The sequence below is a fragment of the Wyeomyia smithii genome, chromosome 2 (assembly GCF_029784165.1).
Source record: "Wyeomyia smithii strain HCP4-BCI-WySm-NY-G18 chromosome 2, ASM2978416v1, whole genome shotgun sequence".
Lineage (NCBI taxonomy): Eukaryota > Metazoa > Arthropoda > Insecta > Diptera > Culicidae > Wyeomyia > Wyeomyia smithii.
In genome coordinates, this window is record NC_073695.1 from 152,615,820 (window position 1) to 152,640,467 (window position 24,648).

Sequence of the window (24,648 nt, forward strand, 5' to 3'; positions counted from 1 at the left end):
GACAGAAGACTCAAAGACTTGCTCAATAGTTTGAATGTGTTCATAACTCGAAATCTAGTGAGTCCAATTAAAGGCGAAGTCACACTTTGATGTTATCAAATTTCTATCAATTGGAATTAATTGGAACTAGCTTAAATGAGCTTAAATCTATCATCAAAATTTTCAAAAATACAAAAGCACCTGGTGACATTTTAATTAAAGTTTTTCTTGCGAAATTCGCAGAAATTGTTTCAATATGAATATTTAGCCAAATTGTGAAAAAATGCCAAAAATACTTCAATTTTAAAGCCGGATAAGGATCCAGCTGAGGTTTCAAGTTGTCGACCAATCAATTTATGATGATACGAGCTAATAAATCTGAAGGTTATTCACGTGGAGCTGCTCTTCTATACTTAGAAAAAGCATTCGACAGGATTCAGAATAAAGGTTTGATTGCGAATTTGTAAGTTCTCATCTTCTAATTCTCACAGTCAAGATTTTAAAATAATTATTCAACTGATCCAACCAGAATTCCAAATCTGATTAATTTTCCTGTCAAAATAGGTGTGTCTCGAAAAAGTCAATTGCCCCTTGAAAAGTTAGTGCCCCTAGACGTTTCAGAAATGCTTCAAGTCTTCAAAGACTTCCATAAAGCTTTCCCGTAAATAAACGTAAAAACGACGAACACAGCAAATAATTATCCTGCGGCCTTATGAAGCAGTTCTGCGTTTACCAGGAGCACCTAAATGAATAGGAATGGTTATAAAGCTATAATTTCTAGAGTACTTATTTGAGATTTGGGACAACTTTTTTTGTCGACCAGTGCAATTTTTATTTTCAATTACATCAAATTGGTCGAGTTTCTCAACAAAAATATTTTTTTGTTCAAGATTCAAGTTAGCAAAAGCGAAGCTTAACTGTTTTAATTACTAGTGCGAATTTTGGCAGGAACCAGTTCAGGTCCGATCCGTTTAGTTTTGTGATAAAGGTGAAAAAAACCTATGACAGTCGTAACTCAAATCAGTTTAAAATAAATTTGAATAGTCAGGGAAAAAAATTTGAAACATCAGGGAGAATCAGGGAATATCAGGGAGTTAAATTTTGGGAATTGAGTCGCCACCCTGATTTTTTTTACGTTAAAGTCACTATTTACGCGAGGTATACATGGAACAAACATGGAAAGTCTAGAATCAACGTTAGTTCTAAAACTCTTCTAAATAATTCCAAAAGTGGGTAAATAGTGAATTTTGGAATTACCGCGTTTTTTACTCGAGTTGCCCAGAAAAGCCGTTTGATTACACGATATGGTTTTTATAGTTATAGTTTATAGTAGCTTATAGTTGGTTAACTTTTGTTTCTGATTTTTATGTTATTTCGTAGATGAAAATAACACTGCTTTTTAATCTTTTTCGAAAAGTATTTAGCAGACATGATTAAAAAATTTCAACAAATAAAATGTTTCCAAGCGGATTTCAGAGTTTACCCGGTATTTTCACGAGGATTTTTAAATTTTCGCGTTTTTTGGAAGCCACGTTTCCGTTACGATTTTGAGATACTAAACTTTTTTAATGCGGTCTTCTTGAAACAACATTTCTACAATCGACTGGAGTCAATTTTATTTTTATGGCTATTACATACCAAAAACGTATGTAGGACTTTGTACATAATTTTATTTTAATAAATTCCGCCAAATTTTCCAAAAAAGAATCAAATGTTAGTTGTTTTCTGAAAAAAAACCGGAAGTGTTTAGAAAACTCTTACGTGCTAGCGTAGAACACTTTCTTAGAAAAATAAATGTTGTTCTAGGACAATGTGAGCTCAGGTTATGTATTCGGTCGTTTGGCTCGTTATTTCAAAGACATAAACTTCGACGCAATCTGAAGAAACTTCCACAACAAATGTCCCAGTTTTAAACTTTGCATAGTCGTTTCTATGAGCAAAAGACGCAATTTTGTGCTATTGGTTTAGTTTTTTGAAACACGACTCATTTTCGAGAAGGCATAGAAAAATGCTATATTGGAGAGGTATTGAATAGAAAAATCATATTTTTTCATGAAAACTACAAAAGATTACCTAAACATTGCGGACTGTCCGCTCATGGAGAAATCATGAAAAATAAAGTTATATACTTTTGAAAAAAAAAAAACAATATTTAAAAAAAATCGCAGCTAATATTTTTTTTAATGTCAAAATAATTATCTACAACTTTTCCAAAGACACTATGCCAATCAAAGAAACCGTTTTGGTTGCTAAAATATTTTTAATTACCAATACAGCTTTCCACGAGCGGTAATGGTGGATAGTGCTTGCAGCCCATTTTGACGTTTGCTGTAGGTCTAGGAATTTTCAATCGCAGTAAGGGAGTAGAAAATATAACAACGTCGCAACGTAGCATAGCAACTTCAACAAACAATGGGCGTTTTGTTATTTCAATTTCGTCGTGCGCCTGCGCGGATCAAAATAAACAGAACTGTTTATTAAAGTTGCTATGCTACGTCGCAAAATTTTTATGTTTTTCACATTGTTACTGCGATTGAAAATTACTCGACTTACAGAAAACGTCAAAATGGGCTGCGTGCACTGTCCGCCATTACCGCTCGTGGAAAGCTGGATAGAGCACTCTAATTAGTTTCTGATTTTTCTTTTAACTTTTTTTTTTCAAATGGTAAAAGAAATGGAAAAGAAAGACACATTAAAACCTGAGTTCTGGTGTTTGTTGTTTATCGATGAGTTAATACTGTAATGACCATTCAATGATTGTTTTTGAAGAAACAATTGCATTTTCAATTATTTGAAAGCCGGGAGTCAATTCGACGTATTATTATTCTTTTACGCACATCAAAATATAATTTTCTTTTCAGGGTTAACAAAATCCAGTAAAAATGACGAACACAAAATAGAAAAATAACTAGAGTATCGGTAATGAATTGCATCACATCGACAGAGGTCGCTTTTCGGCAGATTTTGCATTAGTATGTTGTAGAAAACCAGACTTTCTTCGTCTGCTGCTGAAATAGTCTCATACCCTTCACATTTTCGCTAAGCTAATGCTAATTTTTTAAATGCTTAAACTAACAGAGTTGTGAAGCAAACTGAACTCTATCATTATTAATTGTATAATAGTATGTAATACTTGAATAATCAGGGTAGCCACTCAATCGGAATAGCCGAATATCGGTTACAACCATGGAAAGCGAACGAATCCTCATGGAAATCAGGAATTCGCCATGAACAATTTCCAATTGTTCGCAAATAACAAATTTTGAACTTAAAAAAAATCGTAATCAATATTGTTTTCGACACATTTTTCATGTCCGAATTCTGTTCGAGACCATTTTCAGGCTCTTGGTACGGCAGTGCCAGTTCGTTGAACTGACCCCAATGGCAAGCTCGTTTTACATCGTTTTAAAATTCATTTTTGAATCTTTCAAAGAACCGAGTGTCCGAAAACACTGCTTCAAAAATTTTTGCTTTTTGTACTTTTTGTTGTTGGTAAACCGGTGTGACACCAATGTTACAAAAAACCTATTCGAATTGCTCAATGTTGGAGTACATCGAAGTAACGCCCTGAACCTGAAAAAAATATTTGAATTATCGCTTTTTGCATTTTCAAAATAGATATAGCCACGTATAGGTGAAAGTACTAATATACTAAATTAATCTGTATTTACTATTAGGGGTTGGTTATACACTAGTGTTAGTTGAAACAAATCGAAATATTCTTTATTGCATTTTCTAAAAGGATATGTACTTTCAGATAAAGCATTGAAAACATGTCGATTTTTTCGACTAGAGTATATTTAAAAAAAATCATAAACGTCTGAGCAGTAGAACCGATTTGCCAGCTATTGCAAGCGCGTAATCTGCTGCTGCGCGTCACATACCACGATTATCTCGAAACTGTTTTTTCCAAGAAAATGTGGCTGTGGTAAGTACTGGTTTTGAAGAACCATTAACCGGATCAGCCTGAATTTTAGACAGGCTTGTTTATAACAATAATAGCATGCTCGGAAACGACGGTTTTTTTTTTGAAGCAATTATTTTTTCCTACTACAAAAACCGACATATTTTACGTGAACAACGAAAAACAATCACCATTTTTGTAAAAAAGTAAATTATGCAAATTATGTTTTGGTACAATGACTGCGCTGCCGCCATTCGCATAACAGTCCTATGATTTCCTTTTTTTTGCGGAAATGGGTCCATTTTGGCGTGGTTTTCAAGAATAGCCATTTAAATCGAGGTTGTGAGAATCAAAGCTTACTTTTTTAATGGCTATTCTTGAAAAGTATCCCAAAATGGACCCATTATCGCAAACAAAAGAACACTCAAATTTTACATAGCACTATTCTGCGAATAGAAGCAGTCAGTGACTCTAGTCATTGATAATTTGTTTTGAAAAAAAATGATGGAAGTGTAAAAAAGTATGCATTTAGTCACGGGTTCGATTCTTAGTAGAATCAGATCATTCGATATAAATAAAACTGGTTAGAAGGACGCACGATGAAATTTTTCCAGGGAATTTTAATTGGAAATATTTGGCGAGAGGAACGAGGCTCGGTATAGTAGAGCAGATAGTGAGTAAAAAAGAGTGTAAAATCATATTACACACAAGCACGAATAAATTAATTTTAAGCATGCCACTTCTCAGTAGTGGTATTGCTAATAATAGAAGTGCGAGATAAAGCAGACACCCAGATATATCTTAAAACAGATCAACGATTCTGGTCGCAGTGAGGAAGTCCGTACAGAAAAAGAGTGTCAAACCCTCACATTAAATTTCTCCTTCAAAATAAACTTTAACAATTTCCAATACGACAAATATCTTATCCTATCCTAACGGGACCGCAAAATCTTCTTGCATACCCATATATTAGCCGTTGCAAAACAGAGTGGTCTAAAGACTAGAAAAATTTCAAAAAATCGAACTTTAAACTTGATTTATACCATGTTGAAATTTCGTCCGAAACAGAATGGCTATGTAACATATATGTAACATATTAAATGTGATATGTAACTTGTCACTTGCCCTGTAACATGTTACACGTGATGTATCACGAAAAATGTAACATGTCAAATATCATGTAATATGTAACATATTGTGTTACATGTAACATGTGACACTAGCCATTTTGTACGAGTTAACGTCATTTTTATTTATGTTTATGTACATAAACCACTCTGTTCCGAAACGATACGAGGATTCCAGTAAAATATATATGAAGTCAGAGTGGTCTATGTACATTGGTATGGTAAATTCACTTATTTCGCCAAAAAAAATGGTAATTTTATGTATTCACATGTTAAACAACTTCATAACCTTTATATTAGGTTGGTAAATGGTTGGACACGTGTCACCTGAGACCCTATTGTGGTCATTCACCTCTGTCCAGCAACTCCTATCTCAACCTCCACGTGGTGCCGACCGGAATACGAGTAACCTTAGCGGAGATCGGGCAACCAACCCCTGGTGGAAACTTTGGTCGTATGCTGACTGGGAAGGGGGAACGTACGCGGCTGTTTCCCCATGTTAGGGGCGGCGTACAACAGCGTCTGACCCGTAGCGGGCGGCTGAATCATGCAACGCGGTGTCTCGCCAGCTAAATCTAAGACGGCAACCCCGTCGCGAGACTAGCCATCGCCACCCTAGTAAGGTAACATGGCAAAAACACTTTACTACGAATAATCAAGAAAAAGAAACGGACCGGATCAATCGGCAACGACCTAGGCGACAAAAAAAGGACACTGATTGGAAACTCGGAACATGGAACTGTAGATCGCTGAACATCCCGGGTGGCGACAGGATCCTACTGGATCAGTTGGAACCTTGTCAAATCGGCATCGTAGCGCTGCAGGAACTTTGTCGGAAAGGAGAAACTGTACGGAGGATGTGTGGCCGCAGGGCCCAGTACTACCAGAGCGGCGGCACAACAAATGAGCGGGGTACCGGCTTTATTGTGTTGGGCAAGATGCAAAGTCGTGTGATCAAGTGGCAGGCGATCAGCGACAGGATGTGTGTATTGAGAATTAAAGGCCGGTTCTACAATTACTCCATCATCAATGTGCACTGCCCGCATGAAGGAAGACCCGATGGTGAAAAAGAAGCCTTCTACGCGCAGCTGGAGGACGTCTACGATGGCTGCTCGCAGCGAGACATCAAGATCGTCATCGGGGATTTGAACGCTCAAATCGGAAGGGAAGACTTGTATAAACCGGTGATCGGACACGAAAGTCTGCACACCGAAACGAACAACAACGGCCAAAGATGTGTCAACTTTGCAGCTTCCCGAGGAATGGTAGTCCGAATTACATTTTTCCCCCGCAAGGACATCCACAAAGCCACTTGGAAATCACCTGACCAACAAACAACGAACCAAAATGACCATGTGCTCATCGAAGGACGATTTTTCTAGGACATCACCAACATACGCACCTACCGAGGTGCGGACATTGACTCGGACCACTACCTAGTGGCGGTTTGTATGCGCTCAAAACTGTCGACTGTCTACCAGTCACGACAGAGCCGATCCCTGCGGCTCAACATCAAGCAGCTACGGAACCCGCAAGCTGCCGAAGTCTACGCACAACAGCTTGAAGCGGCACTACCCTTGGCAGAGGAGCTCGGCGCAGCTTCTCTCGAGGATGGCTGGACCATGATCCGCATGGCCATTAGGGAATCCGCGACAACGACACTAGGGACAGAGGCGCCGAATGGCAGAAACGACTGGTATGATGGGGGATGCCAGGCAGCGGTGTCAGAGAAAAACCGGACCTGGGTAAATCACCTGAGGGTAAGGACGAGAGAGAACCTGGTCAAATACAGACGGGCAAGGAACGACATGACCACGATCCTGAGACGTAAAAAGCGCCAGCAAGAGGATCGTGACCATGAAGAGCTAGAAGAGCTGTTCACTGCTAATGAGACGCGAAAGTTCTACGAAAAGGTTAACCAATCCCGTAAAGGCTATGTGCCGCGAGCCGACTTTTGCAAGGATATGGAAGGTAATCTCATCACGAACGACAGCGAGGTGGTCGACAGGTGGAAGCAGCACTTCGATGAACATCTGAATGGCGATGCAACAAACGGAAGTGGAACTGGAACGGACCTGGGAGTGCCAGCAGTAGATGACCGGGTATTAGCCCCCGATCTCCACGAAATTCAGCGGGAGATTGGGAGGCTGAAGAACAACAAAGCCACCGGCAAAGACGGCCTGCCGGGCGAGCTCTACAAACATGGTAAAGTAACGCTTGCTAGAGCACTACACTGGGTCATTTCCAAGATCTGGGAAGAGGAAAAACTGCCGGAAGAGTGGATGGAGGGAGTCGTCTGCCCCATCTATAAGAAGGGCGACAAGCTGGAGTGCTGCAATTATCGTGGCATTACGCTTGTCAACGCTGCATATAAAATACTCTCCCAAGTTCTATTCCAACGTCTAACACCTTTAACAAGGAGGTTCGTGGGGCAGTACCAGGCGGGTTTCATGGGAGCCCGCGCAACCACGGACCAAATTTTTTCAATCCGACAGATTTTACGAAAATTTCGTGAGTACAATGTGTCCACGCATCACATTTTTATCGACTTCAAGGCAGCCTATGATACAGTTGATCGAGAACAACTATGGCAGATCATGCACGAGAACGAGGATATCTTCCCGGATAAACTGACGCGGCTGATCAAGGCTACCATGAACCGTGTTATGTGTTACGTGCGTGTCTCGGGGATGCTCTCGAGTCCCTTCGAGTCATGCCGAGGATTGAGACAATGTGATGGACTCTCTTGTTTGCTTTTTAACATCGCCCTCGAAGGTGTTATACGAAGAGCGGGCATCGACACGAGTGGTACGATTTTTACGAAACGGGTTCAGCTTAACGGCTTCGCTGATGACTTCGACATAATAGCACGAAACTTTGCGACGGTGGAGGAAACCTACACCAGACTGAAAGCGGAAGCTAAGCGCATTGGACTGCTGATCAATGCGTCGAAAACTGAGTATATGAAGGGAAGAGGCTCCAAGGAGAACAATGTCAGCCTCCCACCCCGGATCACCGTAGACGGCGATGAGCTTGAGGTGGTAGACGAGTTCGTGTACTTAGGATCGCTGGTAACCGCTGACAACAACACCAGCAAGGAGATCCGGAGACGCAATCAAGCGGGAAATCGTGCCTACTTTGCATTTCGTAAGACGATGAGATCCAATCGAGTGCGCCGCCGTACAAAGTTGAAACTGTACAAAACACTAGTTAGACCGGTAGTCCTCTATGGGCTAGAGACGACAACACTGCTCTCAGAGGACCTCAACGCCCTTGGAGTTTTCGAACGGAAGGTGCTGCGAACCATCTACGGTGGAGTACAGACTGAAGACGGAGAATGGCGTAGACGCATGAACCATGAGCTGCACGCGCTGCTAGGAGAGATCCCCATTGCACATCTGATCAAAGTTTACAGATTGCGATGGGCCGGACACGTCGCAAGGATGCCGGACGACAACCCGGTTAAAACGACCCTTTTCAGTAACCCCTCCGGCACCAGAAATTGAGAAGCACAGCGTACACGATGGCTTGATCAGATTGAAAGTGACCTATGAGTGATAAGACGCCTGGGAGCATGGCGCCATACAGCCCAGAACCGAGTTGAATGGAGACGACTTCTTGATACAGCACGAGCCACCCCGGCTCTAGCCTGCTAGGTAAGGTAGGTAAGGTAACCTTTATATTAGAACATTTTGTTTGAAAGAATCCGTTGAACAGAATTTTATTCAGAGATTTTTCGAAAATTGCTTCTCCTGAGAAATTTGCTCGATGGCACATAGACCACTCTGTTCCGCAACGGCTCAAATGCATGTGAGTATGTTTTACATTATTCTTTATTAAAGTATGAAGAATATAACTGTATTCGACACAATAGTAAGTTTATATCACGTGTATTCCATCAATTTGTAATGCTCCACTTCTATTTATTATTAGGAAGAAATAAAATCATAAATGACGTGAACCACGAAAAACATGGCGCGAACCAGGATCAAAATTTCGATTGCAATAAAATTCATATCAATAATATTTACTAGACACCAGGTTTTTAGTTTTTTAGTTGAGAAAAATCTTGCATTCAGTCCTAGGGTCCCTTGGAAAAAACAATAAGACGGTGCGTATGATCAATCAACGTACTTGTTTCAGGAAACACACGTTTGAAAGTTTGTGGTCTAATAAGCTTCTGCACTGGTTAGTGGAACAAAATGGACACAACTGTGCTAGATGATTTGTGAGCTGACAGCTTTTGACATCAAATACTTAAAATTTTGAGTTGTGTTAGTGTTTCCTTCAACCGATGATATAGAGGTGTATTTACTGGTCCACAATGTACTTTGTTTGGAGATAAACACTCTGGCGATACACTACGGTTTCCAAAGAATCCGATAGTAACAAAGCTACGCATGGACTTTTGCTGTCTTTTAGCAGATTATTTTACTACCGAAAACACCAGACTTTGCAGTGTAAGTAAACTAGAAAATAATTGCAAGTGATGAATAAAATGTTTTTTGTCATTTTGAATAGGTGTTCATTACGAGCGGGATCTGTACGTGGCCGCAGCCAACGGGAAGCTGAGACCTATACCTGGTGTGCTTCAAGATTTCCAATGCCAAACTCAAGTGAAAGAAACCAGTACGAGAGCACCCGAAACAAATCAAAAAACCTTAGCGGTTGCTGTAATTGTACATAGCTTTATCATAATTTGACTATGTTTTCTATTGTAAATACATCAATTTTACATTATATATCATTGTTTAGAACAATAAAAAACACTCTGTTTGTCATTTTTACGATGAAAAGAGGGGTTGTGATGTATCTTCACAGCCATTTTTATGCATTCAGAAGTCACTGACAATGTTTTTCATGGTAAAATTGTTGCGGGTGGTAGGTTCAACAACAAAAGACGTTAGGACTGATACTGCTGCTGCTAGGACTACTGCTGCTGCTGGGACTATTGCTACTGCTGCTGGGACTGCTGCCGATGATGAATTGTTGCCTCCAAGCTGTTCTGTGGAAACTCTTCACAACATTACAGTATGGTCCAACGATCAACTAGAAGGTTCAGAACGGTTCAAAGGGATCGGTAGACTTGCTTCAGCGGGAAAGCTTAGGTAAAAATTCAATGTTTTCATTATGAGACCAGTTACTTATGTTTTTACTTTGTTTTACTTCTTAGACTGATACGAACGATTCAGCGATTGCGACATCGATCGGGCGAGCAAACCTACACCATTGAAATGCTGCGCACATATACATAAACGAAAACAAATAAAATAAATTAAATTATAATTCAATATATTGTACGCTTTCTTAAATGTTAAAAATAAACAAAAAGAATAAAAAACTCAATTTACTGTAAACTTTTTTTTTAATAATCATAATACCCTTTCCGACAAGTCTAGTAGTTAAATTCGTTTACTTTGGTCGTTTGGTTCGTTTGGTTTTTCTTGCTTCAGACTCTAGCTTTTCACTCTTGACATACCTATTCACCTTCGGATTGCTTATACAAAATTATATGCGAATTAAGCGCTGTTCCCACTGCTTTCGGACAGAGTCCAAACCGTGGCGCGGATGAAAAAAAAAACGAAAATATCATCTTCGCAAGCTGCTGCCGTGAACTCTCCGGGAAGCACAAAATATCGTCGGCAACGATATTTTTTATTCAAACGACGGCAACACTGCACTGCCCCGGACATTGCACGGCTGGGTATCATTCTGTTTCTGAAAACACTACGATTGGATTGAATTTGTCCACCTTGGGCTGTTCGCCAGAAACCGGAAATTACCTCCACAGTAAAAATATGACAGCTGGAGTTGATGTGGGATGTAAATGGTCATCTGCTGTTTTTTAACATTCATAAGTTTAGGTCTAATAATCTGCAAGATTAATCATGATTGCTACAATGTTTGTAGTTACGTATTCAATGAAAATATCGTCATGTGTCTGGGATATGTGGCACACATTTATTTGTCATATAGTACCGTTCCAGCTGAAAATCAAAAACAATGACTTGCGACAATACGCATAATGTCGCATCTAGTGCGCTGTTAAGCATAAAAAATCGCGTAAAAATCCGCATTAGTTCTAAAATTCGAGTCAAAAAACTTTTTAATGTAGAAAAAAACACACATCATCTCTATGAACATTGAATTGAAGAAAAATTGAGCATAAAAAAATCATGATTTAGCAGTAAATTTTATAGAAAAAACACATACCTATTATCGCTTCGGATTTTGTTTTAGAAGTTAATTAAGCATGAAAAGTCACGGTTTTGTATATTTTTCGTAGTCTCGTGAATAATATTTTTAGTAATCTGATACCAATTACAGACCTCGTTCGATTTTGGCTCGTTACGTTTTTGGTACGGTTCATTTTTGGCACTGTTCGATTTTGACACATAGACCAAAAAATGTACGGTTTTTTATTCATATTTTAAGTTTTCTCGTTTTTACTTTAACAGATTTAAGTTCAATAACCGATATTATGGTCCCTAATGTTGCAAAGGAGGCTGGTCAGAATCGGTCAACTGGTTCCGGATATATGACCGGAACATGCTCGGGTAATATTATAAAAGTGATTAGAACCGTACCATGCCTCTAATTACTTCGGTGGTCATAGAAAATGTATATAAGCGGACCTATCCCGAATGTGTTCCAGATACTTCCGAATCATTGAACCAAAACCCATCAAGCGTCACCTATAACGAGTTGGAATCCACAAACTAGTTCATTGGTGGCCATAGCTAGAGTCTAAGTCATTGGTCACATAAAAAGTAACACAATATGATGAAAATAAACCGTGCGTTTTTGGCATGGTTCAAATTTGGCAACATGTAGAATTCGGACGTGTTGCCAAAATCGAACGGGGTCAGTATTCCACCTCAAATGTCTCGTCTGAATATCAAATAAAGAAACACATGCCATCGCTTTGAATTTCGAATTAAAGGTTGTATGTTGAAGTTTGAACGAAAAAAAGTTAAGTTTTATTTATGCTTTTCGTCATGTGAATGATATCACAATTTTTATTATTAAAAATCCCTAACTGTTTCTCAAATATATTGCTTCGACCTCTGCGAATATTTTCTTGCATTAAAACGTACATGTCACTGTTTACTTTTTTGATCTAGAACGATTTAAAATGATGGTGGTTATTGTGCACCTCAGAGACGGTGAGAATAATATTAATAAGATCTGCGTTAAGGGATTCAATGTAGTAGATAAAAATTATTAATCATGATCCGTCCTATAAATGAAGCGCTCTAATCTAATACTGCGCTATCAAAATAATCAAAATTCTTGCACCCTTCCGTTGCGCACACAAGGAAATGTTAATCGCACAGCCCCGCCGCCACGTTTTTCGTTATCTGAATGATATCACAATTTTAAGTATTAAAAAACCCTAACTGTTACAAATATATTGCTTCGAACTCTACGAATGTTTTCTTGCAATAAAATGTACATGTCACCGCTTACTTTCTTGATTCAAAACAATTTTAAATGATGGTGCTTATTGTGCACCTCAGTAACGGCGGGAATAATATCGATAAAATCTGCGTTACGTAAATCCAATTTTTATAAGGTGGATAAAAATGATTAATAATGCACCATCCTACAAATGAAGCGCTCTAATCCAATACTGCGCTATCAAAATAATCAAAATAAAGCAACCTGCACTTCGCCGTTGCTACATCGCACACCACTAGGTATAAATTGCACAGCCCCGCCGCCACGTTTACGTTATTTGAATGATATCACAATTTTAAGTAATAAAAATACCTAACTGTTTAACAAATATATTGCTTCAAACTCTACGAATATTTTCTTGTAATAAAATGTACATGTCACCGCTTAATTTCTTGATTTAAAACGATTTAAAATGATGGTGCTTATAGTGCACCTCAGTAACGGCGGGAATAATATCAATGAAATCTGCGTTACGTAAATCCATTTTATATAGTGGATAAAAATAATTAATCATGCACCATCCTAAAATAAATGAAGCGCTCTAATCCAAAACCGCGCTATCAAAATAATCAAAACAAAGCAACCTGCACACCGCCGTTGCTGCGTCGCATACAATGAAGATTGAATCGCACACCCCGCCATCGTGATCTCGTTGCGGCAGGAGAAGTTTGGTTGTGTTTGTTTTGACCAAGTCCGCATGCCAGCCGCACCGGACTTGCTTCAAAACAAACACAACTAAACTTCCCTCTCGCCCGCGACGCACGAAGACGAATGAACCCCTAGGAGCGAATGAACCCTGGTCCGACATTTTTGTTGCATTTGAGCACGACATTGGACCGATGTTGAGCGAAATGTCGACCCGTTGTAGGACCGATCTATCGGAGAATCGGACGCGAATTGGTCCGACATCGGCCCGACAATTCTTACTGGGCCGCATGAATTTTGAGAGAAACGGGTCCGATGGTCCGATTCGCGTTCCATGAAATTCTGACTGGGGGGGTTGAACGAAGTTCGCTCGAATCGTGTGTTAGACGCTCTTTCTCTTGATTTTTTTTCTGTCTTTCTCGCTTTGGCGCAGACCTTATTCTCACCGAAAGCGAATGTTGCGCAAACAGATACACGATGCACGTATTGGTGTGTGTGTTGAACTTTTTATTCTCATCGAAGGTGAACGTAGCGTAAACAAAAGATTGTCGCGGCGGTTCCCGAAGAGTCAAAGGTGTTTATCCGGCTGCTGGCCAGTAGTGCGCGGTTTTTGGTGCTAAGTGGTAATTTGTAATTTTCCTGTGAATTTAATCGTAAAACTCATGAAGGTGAAGCGCGGGTAAACGTGGGTAAAGTGTGAAAAATCCAGCCAATTTAAAACGGATTTGATCCGAATAAGATTAGAAAAGTATGCTGGTTGGCAAGTGTGTTGTTCTGGTGAGGTGATTTAAAAGAAGACAAATAGTGTTGTGGGTCGCTGGGACATTGGTGAAAAAATTCGTCCTGCTGGTTAAGCGAATTCGTTTCGTAACCAACTGGAAGGACAGGAATGTCACCAGCTAGCGGCGGGGGAGAAATCTCCATCAAGAATGGATTTTTTTGATTTCTGCATCAATAATTAGTGCCCTCGCCAGGTAATGATGAGTTATGTAATGATTAATTGAACATTGATTAAAAATCAATTGTAATTCGTTTTTATTCATTATTTAGCTGCGAAAAAAACATTGCATAATTAAAAAAAAAAACAAATTTATTTATACATTGCAGAATTTCACTAATTCGACCAAAATTCTGGAATCCAAATATTTTTACGCGGATTCCAGAATTTGAACTTTGAGATTTACGTGTTTTTTGCGTGCTACATTTCCCTCGCATGTAAAGCAACTTTCGGGTACTAAATTAAGTTTAGAAAATAAAGTTTTTATCGGTCTAGGGCAGAGAAAAACCCAAATTAATCCACCTGGTGGTTAGACCCAGCCTTTCTCAAATATTTAAAAGAATTTAACAAATAGCAATAAAATAGGAAAAATTAAAAAAAAAACAAAAATATAAAAAAAATCGAAAATAGAAATAAAATAGATATAAATAAAAATCTATAAGAAAAATGTATAAAAACAAAACAAATTGGCGTATAGAATTTAAAGTAAACAAGTCAATATACACTGATGAAAATTTTTCTTTATGTTTGACTGCATTTGCATAAAAAATATCTACACGACATAATTCTTTTTTAAATATGTTTTCTGACTTTTCTTATAAATTTATTCGAACGATCTTATATATAAATCAAAAATTCACTAATGCAGTTGTTCTTATTGATATTATTCCCTTTGTTCCTGAGGTGCATCCGTACCCCATTCGATATGTGTTTTTAAAACCAGGACGTCATCCATAAGCCAAATCCGATCTCAAACACCATTCTAAATCCAGATGACTACTCCTGGTTGGCTGAATACGTATTAAAATGGTCAACAATTGCCTGATCTAGGTATTTCGATGGCGAAGATGCTGATTTTTAGTTTCCGAACAAGAACCTAGTGACCAAATACAGTAATCACCCGATTATATCAGTACCCGATTTTATCTGCCCCCGATTTTATCGGCCCCAGATTTTATCACCTTTTTCACCCGATTTTATAATCATATAACATTTCATAAAAAAAAAATGTCAGTATGAGCTGACTGTCTATTTAGACTCAATATTTTAGTACTTTTGCACAGCTCTGTGTAGAATAACATCATTCTGCATATAGTTTTCATTGAAAACTCAGCCATTGCACAGTGTTTTATTTTGGCGTTTTTGTTTGATTAATTGAATAATGATTTAAGCCATAACGTATGTTCATTTATTTTTAAGCTATTAAACAACGCATCTTTTGATATAGAAAAATGGGTGATCAATTCACCTAAAAGTTTGATAGATAGGTTCCTTTTTCATTTGATTGAGATAGACGCATAGTGCCTTCAGCAAATCTCTTACATATTACGAACCATATGAAGTTTTCTTTCAAAAGGCACTAAAAATCCCAATTTTTTTTCTATCTTTTTGCCACATTTTTCCGAATTTTAAAACCTTCTACAAATTCATCAGCTTTCCAAAAAAACATGTTTTTGTGAAAAAATCTTATGTTTTATCTATTAAAATGAACAAGCTGTTTGCCATATAATAATATTCTCAGGATAATTGCACGTCCACCATCTCCAAATCTCGCAATTATTCATAAGTGGCAGTTTCACTATTAATTAAGATACAAACTTTCGTCTTTTAAAGTCTGTAGACAGCATCCTTGATTAGTTATTTTTAAATTCATCGGTGTTGTTTCAACTACGTCATCGATTTGTTTTCTTCTGTTTTCTGCTTGCGGGTGAATGAAAAAAAAGTAAAAATAGTCTCAATTTTCATGTGTTTTGAAATGTATTGAAGAGATATTTTGTGAAAGGGCTATCATTAAACCAAGTACCTATACACATATAGGGTTTCACTTATTTGAGAGCCCTCCCTTTCAGAGGAGGAAGGGGTGTCAAGTTACCATTGACATATTTCTTACTTTTGTGTTATATTTGTATGGGAGCCCTCCAGTGGCGTAGCTATGGTTTGGTGGGCCTGGTGCGGTAACAAAAATGTGGCCCAATGGAAATGACTGGGCAGTTTTTTCTTCCATGAAAGGAATTGAGACAAACCAAAAACTTAGATTTTTTACTTATTTATTTCGTTGTCCGCAAAATCAATAATTAGGTATTTAGATACTCACTTTCCGAGCCGTTTGGTTGACAAAATCAGAAATTACAGATTCAAAATCAATGGAATCAGTGATTTCACGTTCGATTGATAAAATGGCAAGGTTTGTTAATCTCAAGTTACTCATCGTTGACGTCAAATAGTTCTTGATCAACTTTAACTTTGAGAAACTTAATCAACTTTAACTTAGAGCCAACTGTTTTCGAGTGTATATAGTCTCGCGTGAACGCAGATTATTTCCCTCGCTCTGGTTCATGTTTTCGTTAGCCACACAGCAACACAGATAGACAGCGTTTTTCAGACTTGGTAAAAGCACCGCTCCGAGCCGCTCGGTGACATCGCCAAATTATAGACACCAAGCACCACGAGCGTATTATCGTCTTATGTGACATTCGTAGCAAGCACCAGCTCGGCGCAAGAGCTAAAAAAGCTACGAATGTAGTGTGATAATCTTGTGTTCGTCACCTGTAGGCACGTTGAGCGTTTTTTCTTTTTCGTTTTGTTTTGATCCGTGAAGAGATATTTGCTGTGTAATGCTTTTCTTAATTTGTTGCGCACCAAGCTGGAGACCAAAGCACCTAGCCCGAGTGCGTGTGGGCTATAGAGCTAGAGCTACAATCAAGCTCTGCTTGAGATGCTGTGCGTACTTTACCAAGTTTGATTAGGAATTTTGTAATATTTTTTTAAATATAAACTCGTTTTTTTAAATAAGATTGATGATTATGCTTCCTGAAACGACGGAAAGTATCAAAATAGTGTCTTGATTGTATTTCACTGTATTTTCTGGCTGAAGGCTCAAAAATATAAAGCAATTTAAACCTCATATTACAGGAAATATTTACCGAAACGCATGCTTTTTTAAACGAAGCAAACAAGTCCAAGTAATTGCAACTGCTGCAGGTAAAAAATTTTCACGGCATGCTCTTTTGAAACTATTAAACAGAACATTGTTGTGCTGCTTTATTACATTAAATTTCATTTCATTGAATTCACGACATTCAATTTCAAAAACAACACAAACAAATAGTCACCCACTCACCCGCATACGTCGTCAGCGCTCACCCTCTGCACTAGCTGTAATGTGTAATATACATAGCAATGAGAATCAAAGTACAAGAAGACGGAGATGCCACGAAGCAAAAAAGTAAGCAAAATGATTTGGGGTTACACCATGCGCTCTATGTAACTTTAGAAAAGCACCAACGAAGAGATATCCGCTCTGTGGTGCTGGTGGTATTCTTCATTCTTCGCGTGCCGAATCATCGACCGAAGCACCCAGCTCAAGTGCGTGATACCTAGCAAGCAAGAGCTCAATTTTTGTTCCACTTCTAGTGCGGTGCGTGCTTTACTAAGTCTGGTTTTCAGGATTGCAAAAAATCGCTCCTTCGTTGCGTGTTTCCACGTTGCATCGAATGTTTTCCGCGGTCGTAAAACATTCAACTTCGGCGTCAGTCGAATCACGAATCATGGTAACAATGAACACCGGTATCACGTATACTTTGTCCGTGTGGATCACGAGAGCAGAGTGGCGAGTACAAATACATGAGGTTAAGTTCAGATGGGCAGTTAGACCGGTTCGGTGTTCGCAAGATTTTGGGGCCCCCTTGAGTGGCGGGCCTGGTGCGGACCGCACCAACCGTACCCCCCTAGCTACGCTACTGGAGCCCTCTCTTTAAGAAGAGGGAGGGGTCTCGAGCTACACTAATAACCTTTTCCGGCCTCAAAAACTCCTACATAAAATTTTTCACGCCGATTGGTACACGTCTATAAGGATAGAACTGCTTTTTCATCTGGTTATATCTCTTGTAGTAATTAAAATCGATGATTCTACGTATTAAATGATTGGTTTGCCATCTTTTATAACAAAATATTAATAAAAAAAAAATTCTCGATTTCATCACTTTCCCTCTTTTATCACCCCAAACATTATCAAGGGGGTGATATAATCGGGTGATCACTGTATTATTTAATTTAAGGATTTGCGGAATCTGTATGATACTCAGAGGCCAAAATCGACTTCAGACGCCAATTTAAATATTCAGAAAGTAGCTTCCAGTTTCTGGTAAACAGTATAAAAAAGACAAACATTACCTATTGTGAGTTTTTCATGAACCGGGATTGTGCTCAGAGGCCGGGAATCAACTCCATATTTCATCTTGAAACCCGATTTTGTGTCTTCCGTTTCCTCAAAAACATCCTAAAATTGCCAAATACAATCCAAATACAATACAATTTTTACTCTTTGGGCTGTAGAATATTGATGTTATATTTGAAGTAGTAATTGAAGTATAAAATGTGTAATTTGACGTAATATTTGTGCTAAAGAAACAGCGAAATAAAAAAATGACTACCAAATTCGAATTATGTTGAGGCCACATATTCTGTTCAATCAGTTTCGTTTCATTCCATAACTTTTAAACCACGCATCAAATTGTTATGGATTTTTTCACTTGTAAGTTTGAGAGACAGCCCGTAGTTATGTTCAAAAAAGTCGTATAATCATTGATATAATTGACCTTCGTTGTTTTTACAATTTATTACACAACGGTTAAACAAAAGTCCGATTATAATCAAATAGAATGGGAACCCATAGGGCAGCCAAACCTTTCATCTTTGGGAAAACGAGTGAATTCAATTGTTTGTTTGCACAACTTTTGAACCACAAATTTCATCATTATGAATACACACACATACCGAAAATGCTTAGTTCGTCGAACTGAGTCGAGTGATATACCTTTCTAAAAGAAAGGCAGAAAACGTATGCATGTAATTCTTCAATAAGCCGAAAAAAAAAGCCGAAGAAAAAAATAGCCGAAAATCGGTTACAACCCGGGAAACGCCATGTGATCAAATGTTTACCTTTGAACAATTTAAGTTTACAGATAACATTTTTGCCTTTCTCGTAGAAAGATATAGCAATCACTGCAAAAACTAAAGGTAGTAAATGCTTCAATGGGCCGAATATCGACTCAGTTCGACGAGCTGAGCATTTTCTGTATGTATGTGTGTGTGTGTGTATGTGCAACTTTATTTGCTCACTCACTTTTCTCAGAGATGGCTGGAAAGATTTCCATGAAATTAATTGCGAATGAAAGGTCTAGGTGCCCCATAGGTTGCTTTTGAATTCCATTATAATAGGATTTTTGTTTAGGGGCTATGTATCAAAATGTAAAAATCACAAAATATCAATGTCTCAGAAACTACACAATCGATTCTAACACAACTGATGTCAAACTCACTCACTTATCTCAGAGATGATTAGACCGATTTTAACAAAATAAGTTAGTGGCCTCATAACACCCTATTGAATTTCATTGTAATCGGATTTTCAGTTTAGGCACCGTGTTTCAAATAGCGAAAATCACGAAATTTCATTATCACTACACAACTAATTAAAGCAAAACTAATGACAAATGAACGGGCTGTCTTGAAAATCCTTAACTAATATTGTCGTATTGAAGGTCTAGTTACCCCACAAGACCCTATTGAATTTCATTGTATTTGGACTATAAATTTGTTCGTTATGTATAAAAGAAGTAATTCACGTTTGAAAAAAAACATAATCCAAAGACTGCTTAAAACCTATCCCTGCGGAGAGCAATCAGTTCTTACATCGAAAAATGACATTCAAACTCTTATTACTCAGTAACCGCATCCATAATTGGCACCACCCGCGAGGAATGGGTTAAGCTCACTCAATTTTTTCGGAATAGTTGGACCGATTTTCACAAAATTAGTCTCAGACAAAAGATCAATTACCGCAGAAACTACACAACCGATCTGAACATAGTTGGTTTCAAATGACCAAATAAACTTGTCTTTGAAACCCTAAAGCAATGAACTTCATATTGTTTAAACATGTGATTTAAAAGGTATGAAAAGAAGTTAGCTAGCTCGGAGACTGTTTAAAACTAAAGCAACGATCATAATCTGTGGCCTCAACATTTTCCAAATTTGATGCTGTACTATACCCAGATTAGGCAGAATTTGACCATTCTAGGATGCATTCCGGCAACCAGTGAAGTAGTAGGAAGACTGCGGGTTCAAGTTCCGTCTGGATGCGGTATATTTTTGCAAATCTGTATCATATTCTCAGTTCGTTTATTTTTCGCTTCTCCGGCTGCACACACTGTCTGCCTTCAATGAAAGTGAAGTCGTTATCTGGAGTTTTTGGCGTGATATATTCGAAACATATTTATTTCAGCGAATAGCATGTGTAAGTGAGTGTTAATGTATGCTCATGTGTGTGTAATTGTTAGGTTTTGAATGTTCGGTATAGTTGTGCTGTTGGCTACCAGAAAATCGTTATTTAAAGTGGAAAATAAATCCAGCAGAAGTTTTCAAGGTGTATTCATTTCTAAAAATTGAAGTGTTGTGTAATTCTATTTTAACAGATAATAAGTTCGAATGAGAAAGGCTGTGTCTCACTGCTAGATTGATTAATTTAGGTTTTTCAACTTAAAAAAATCATTATCAATATTGTTTCGACACATTTTTCATGTAGAATCGAAATCGTTTTCATTGCATTTTCTGAAAAGATATGTACCTTCAGAAAATGCAATAAAAATATTTTAATTTCTTCAACTATAGTATCTTTTTTACGTAGAACTACGTCTCTGAGGAAGTTAGGCTACATATGGATGTAAAATGAAAATCTAAAATCGGAAAAAGGGAAAACATGTCCAATTTCAAATGCTAAAAAATCGGTTGGTTTTCGATGGATTTCCTTCGTTCTTGCAGAAATAGATAAGAAAATCTTCTAAGATTCTTTCCAAATGCAGAAAATTGTAATTGTATTATTCAAACTGTTGTACCATTGAAAATTGTCAAGCCTTGTCAAAACGAAAAATTCGACCTCTGATTGGTCGTTATATGATTGCTTCCCAAGAACGGTTGACAGAATTATAGACCTAGTAAATCGGAATTTACTATTTGGCTTATGTAAAAGTCTGTTTCATCCAAAACTGCTCATATTAATTCTAGACAGCGAATAAAACCATCCTTACTTAACAGCAGCAGCTGTGGCAGTGGGTAACAGTGGTATAAGCAGCGATATTGGGGCCAGCTGGTGCCGCGACACTTCTTCTAAGTAAAAGCTGCCTTTGTGCAGTAGCGAGCATTAGTAGTAGGTACATTAGCCGGCACCTTCTCTGATGAAAAGTTGCTGTGTATTGACAACACACAAACGTTTTGGAATGCTGGCTTTCAAAGTATATGGGCCGTCAAGTTTTCAGTGTAAAAACAGCTTTCAACTGTGTTATCAGAAAAATGTCCTAATCTCTGTCGAGGTAGCACACAGGTGCGATCAACATTAAATCCGATATGAAATTGAACAACAAGAGTCCTTATAAGGACAACAAACGAATTATTGAAGATTTGATATTTTCTCGTTTTGCGTTGGAACTATCTGCATGCACTTTGACTGTTGAAAGTTGTTTGCGTTGTACAGTCTTTGTTTCATTTCTGTTCAGTGTTGTATGTGTAGATTAAAATTCGGTAGCACTTCAACTCCTCTTTTGCACAAAATTTTAAACATTTTCAATAGAACAAACCTTATGTAGTTCTACGTCAACTTTGCGGTCGTGACTTGTGATTTTTTTTCGAAAAAAATTTGTAAGCGTGTAATCTTTTACTGCTACTACCCGCAAGTCACACTTCACGAGCGATTATCTCGAAACTATTTTTTCAAAGAAGTGGTGAGTACAGCTTCTGAAGAACCGTTAACTCGATCAGGCTGAATTTTTGCAGGCTTGTTTATAACTATAATAGCCTGCTCCGTTGAGAATGCGTTAGAAATCACTGGTACACTAGCGCCGCTTAGTGACCTTATTGCTGCAATGCATTTTTTTTTGCAGGTGTACGAGGCTGGTGTCACTGGTAGCGCTAGCTGGTTACATACTGCTAGTACTAAAAACTTTACAACAAGTTTGGAACTCAGCTTGAACGTCTGTCTGGCGGTATAACCTACATCTCATGGTCTCATGTTATGTAAGTTATATACGCGCGGACGGTGATACGTTTGAAAAAATTGAACCGCGTGATCAGAGTTATAAAATAGACCTGACTATAGTGATTAAAATTAAGTTTATCGATCCCACGATCGCACCTAATATATGTTAACCCAGCGATACTCTAGTACCTGGCCGACGCGCTGACTGTTGCAGAAAATGTGCCTTCTGCACTGGGTCGCGACAACATTCCGGTGCATGTGCAGGTCTCCATTGTAACTTGTATAAATATGCGTTTACTTATTTAGAGTATAATGTTTATCTACTCCAAAAAAATTTGTTGTAGACATTGTAGACATTCAGTTTGAAGAAAGGGTATGTAGGGGGAGCCCTAGAATAAACCCAAGTTAAGGTTTTTTGACAACCGAATGGCATGACCCGCTTGTCAAAGCGGACTCTGTATCTTTGCAGCTACGGAACTCCCTCACGGGTGCTTGACTTGATGCGATCCCATGCATTAGAATTTTGTGTTTGAAGTAGAAAAAATATTTTCTGAACAACTCTTACGCAAGTATTTTGATGGAAGGTACGTATCTTCGGCTGAAAGAATCCAATTGTGGGGAAACTATGGATGGACTTTTGCTGTTTTCCGGCATACTATTTTTTACCAGAAACACCCGACTTTGCAGTGTAAGTAAATTAGAAAATGATTGCGAGTGATGAATTTTTATTCATGTTTTTTTGTCATTTTGAATAGCTTCATGTGAATTACGAGCTGGATCTGTACGTGGCCGCAGCCAACGGGAAGCTGAGACCTATACCTGGTGCACCTCCAATGCCGAACTTAAATGAAACAAACCAGCATGGAAGAGGTTTGTCTAACATTGTGTTTGTTTTTTGTATGTTATCTTAACCAGAGTAAATCCTTATCCAGAGTAGACTGCTTCTGACGTTGTCGCTGCTACTGCTTCTGTACTAATACTGCTGCTGGAACTACTGTTGTTGGTGGAACTCTTGCTACTGCTGCTGTAACTGCTGCCGACCATGAATTGTTTCCTCCAAGTAGTTCCGTTGAAACTCTAGGAACAACTATTTCAGCATGGCTCAACGACCAACTGAAAGGTTCAAAGGGATCGGTATTCTTGTTTCAGCGGGAAAGCCAAGGTAAAATTCAATGTTTTCGTTATGAGAATAATTGCTTATGTTTTGCTTTATTTTACTTCTTAAACAGATACGAATAGTTCTGCAGTTGCAACACCGAAGCAAGCCTACACATTTCAAACGCTGCGTCGATACCAGGAAATTACTGAATTAAGTAATTTAAAAGAAATCGAAAAAAAAAATTATATGTTACCATTAAACTTTACTAAACATTTGAGAAGTAAATATTGAAAATATTACTAGTCCATACGAAACATTCAAAAAGAACAGAATTCTATTCAATTTAGTGTACAATTTTGTAATTTTGTACATGATAAAATGATCAAAATAAAAATTAATGAATAAAAGCTCAATTCATTGTAAACTTTTTTTAAATGATTACAATACCCTTTTTAAAAATTCTAGGCAACAGAAGTGCTTATGTACTTTGCTCGTTTGGCTCCGCGTTCGACGGTTCGTTTAGTTTTTCAGACTCTACGTCACTCTATTTACTCTGGTCAGACCTATTTTTAAAACTGCTCTTTCGGTAATTTATATCTTCTGAAGATATATGCGAATAACAATAATACTGTCAAGTGCTATTTCCACTGCTTCCGGGCAGTATCTGGTCCATGGCGAGAATGCAAAAAAAAACAAACAAAAATATTTCACGTCCACATAGTCACATCTAATTTTCTGCCGTGCACTCCCCGGGAAGCACAAAATATCGTCGGCAACGATATTTTTTGTTCGCACTGCGGCAGTGCGGACACTGTACGGCGCTAAGGGACTGTCCATTAATGATGTTAAGCACTAAGGGGAGGCGGGGGTTTAGATTATTGTGACATTTTGTGACATATGGGGGAGGGGGGGTTAGCTTGAGTGTGCCATCACATTTCAACTCAAAAAAAAAAGACACATAGTTATACCACAGAGTTCAACTCAGAACTATTTATGATACATACTTGCATTATTCGTTCATAGTTCTACGATCTTTTTTTGCTTAACCCTCTAGTGCCCAAGTTAATTTTCAGACGGACTTCGAAAAAATCACTATGAAACTTTATAAACATTTTTAAAGACCGGTTGAAGGCGGTACTGGGCACTAGAGGGTTAAGATTTGCTGAAGATAAAATAAAAGCATGATGTTCGTTTGTTTTATTTTGCCGTGCATGTTTGTCTATGAATGACAGTGCAATTTCAATAATTATTCAGTCTCTATCATTCCTACAAAAATTATGACAAAACGTGTGTAAGGATGCTTGGCTATTGTAACATCAGGAGAAGATTTGGATTGCGAATTAATTGAAGAAGAGGAACTAAATATGGATGGTTTTTCAGAAATCAGCAATGATGCTGCGGTTA

General features: G+C 38.1%; 1 protein-coding gene across 4 annotated transcripts; it reads left to right on the top strand.

Moving 5' to 3' along the window:
• Positions 1–6,461: 6,461 nt before the first annotated feature.
• Positions 6,462–23,553, top strand: LOC129724920 (uncharacterized). Of its 4 annotated transcripts, none has more exons than XM_055680202.1 (4): positions 6,462–8,820; positions 22,901–23,015; positions 23,078–23,307; positions 23,375–23,553. In XM_055680202.1, exon 1 carries the CDS (start codon positions 6,462–6,464, stop codon positions 8,514–8,516), a length of 2,055 nt encoding a protein of 684 aa, XP_055536177.1. In that variant the 3' UTR covers positions 8,517–8,820; positions 22,901–23,015; positions 23,078–23,307; positions 23,375–23,553. The 4 variants fall into 4 exon arrangements, with proteins under 4 accessions (XP_055536177.1, XP_055536178.1, XP_055536176.1 ...); XM_055680203.1 differs by having other exon boundaries at positions 23,083–23,307; XM_055680201.1 differs by lacking the exons at positions 22,901–23,015; positions 23,078–23,307; positions 23,375–23,553 and adding exons at positions 9,532–10,118; positions 10,184–10,313 and having other exon boundaries at positions 6,462–9,470.
• The last annotated feature ends 1,095 nt before the right edge of the window (positions 23,554–24,648 follow it).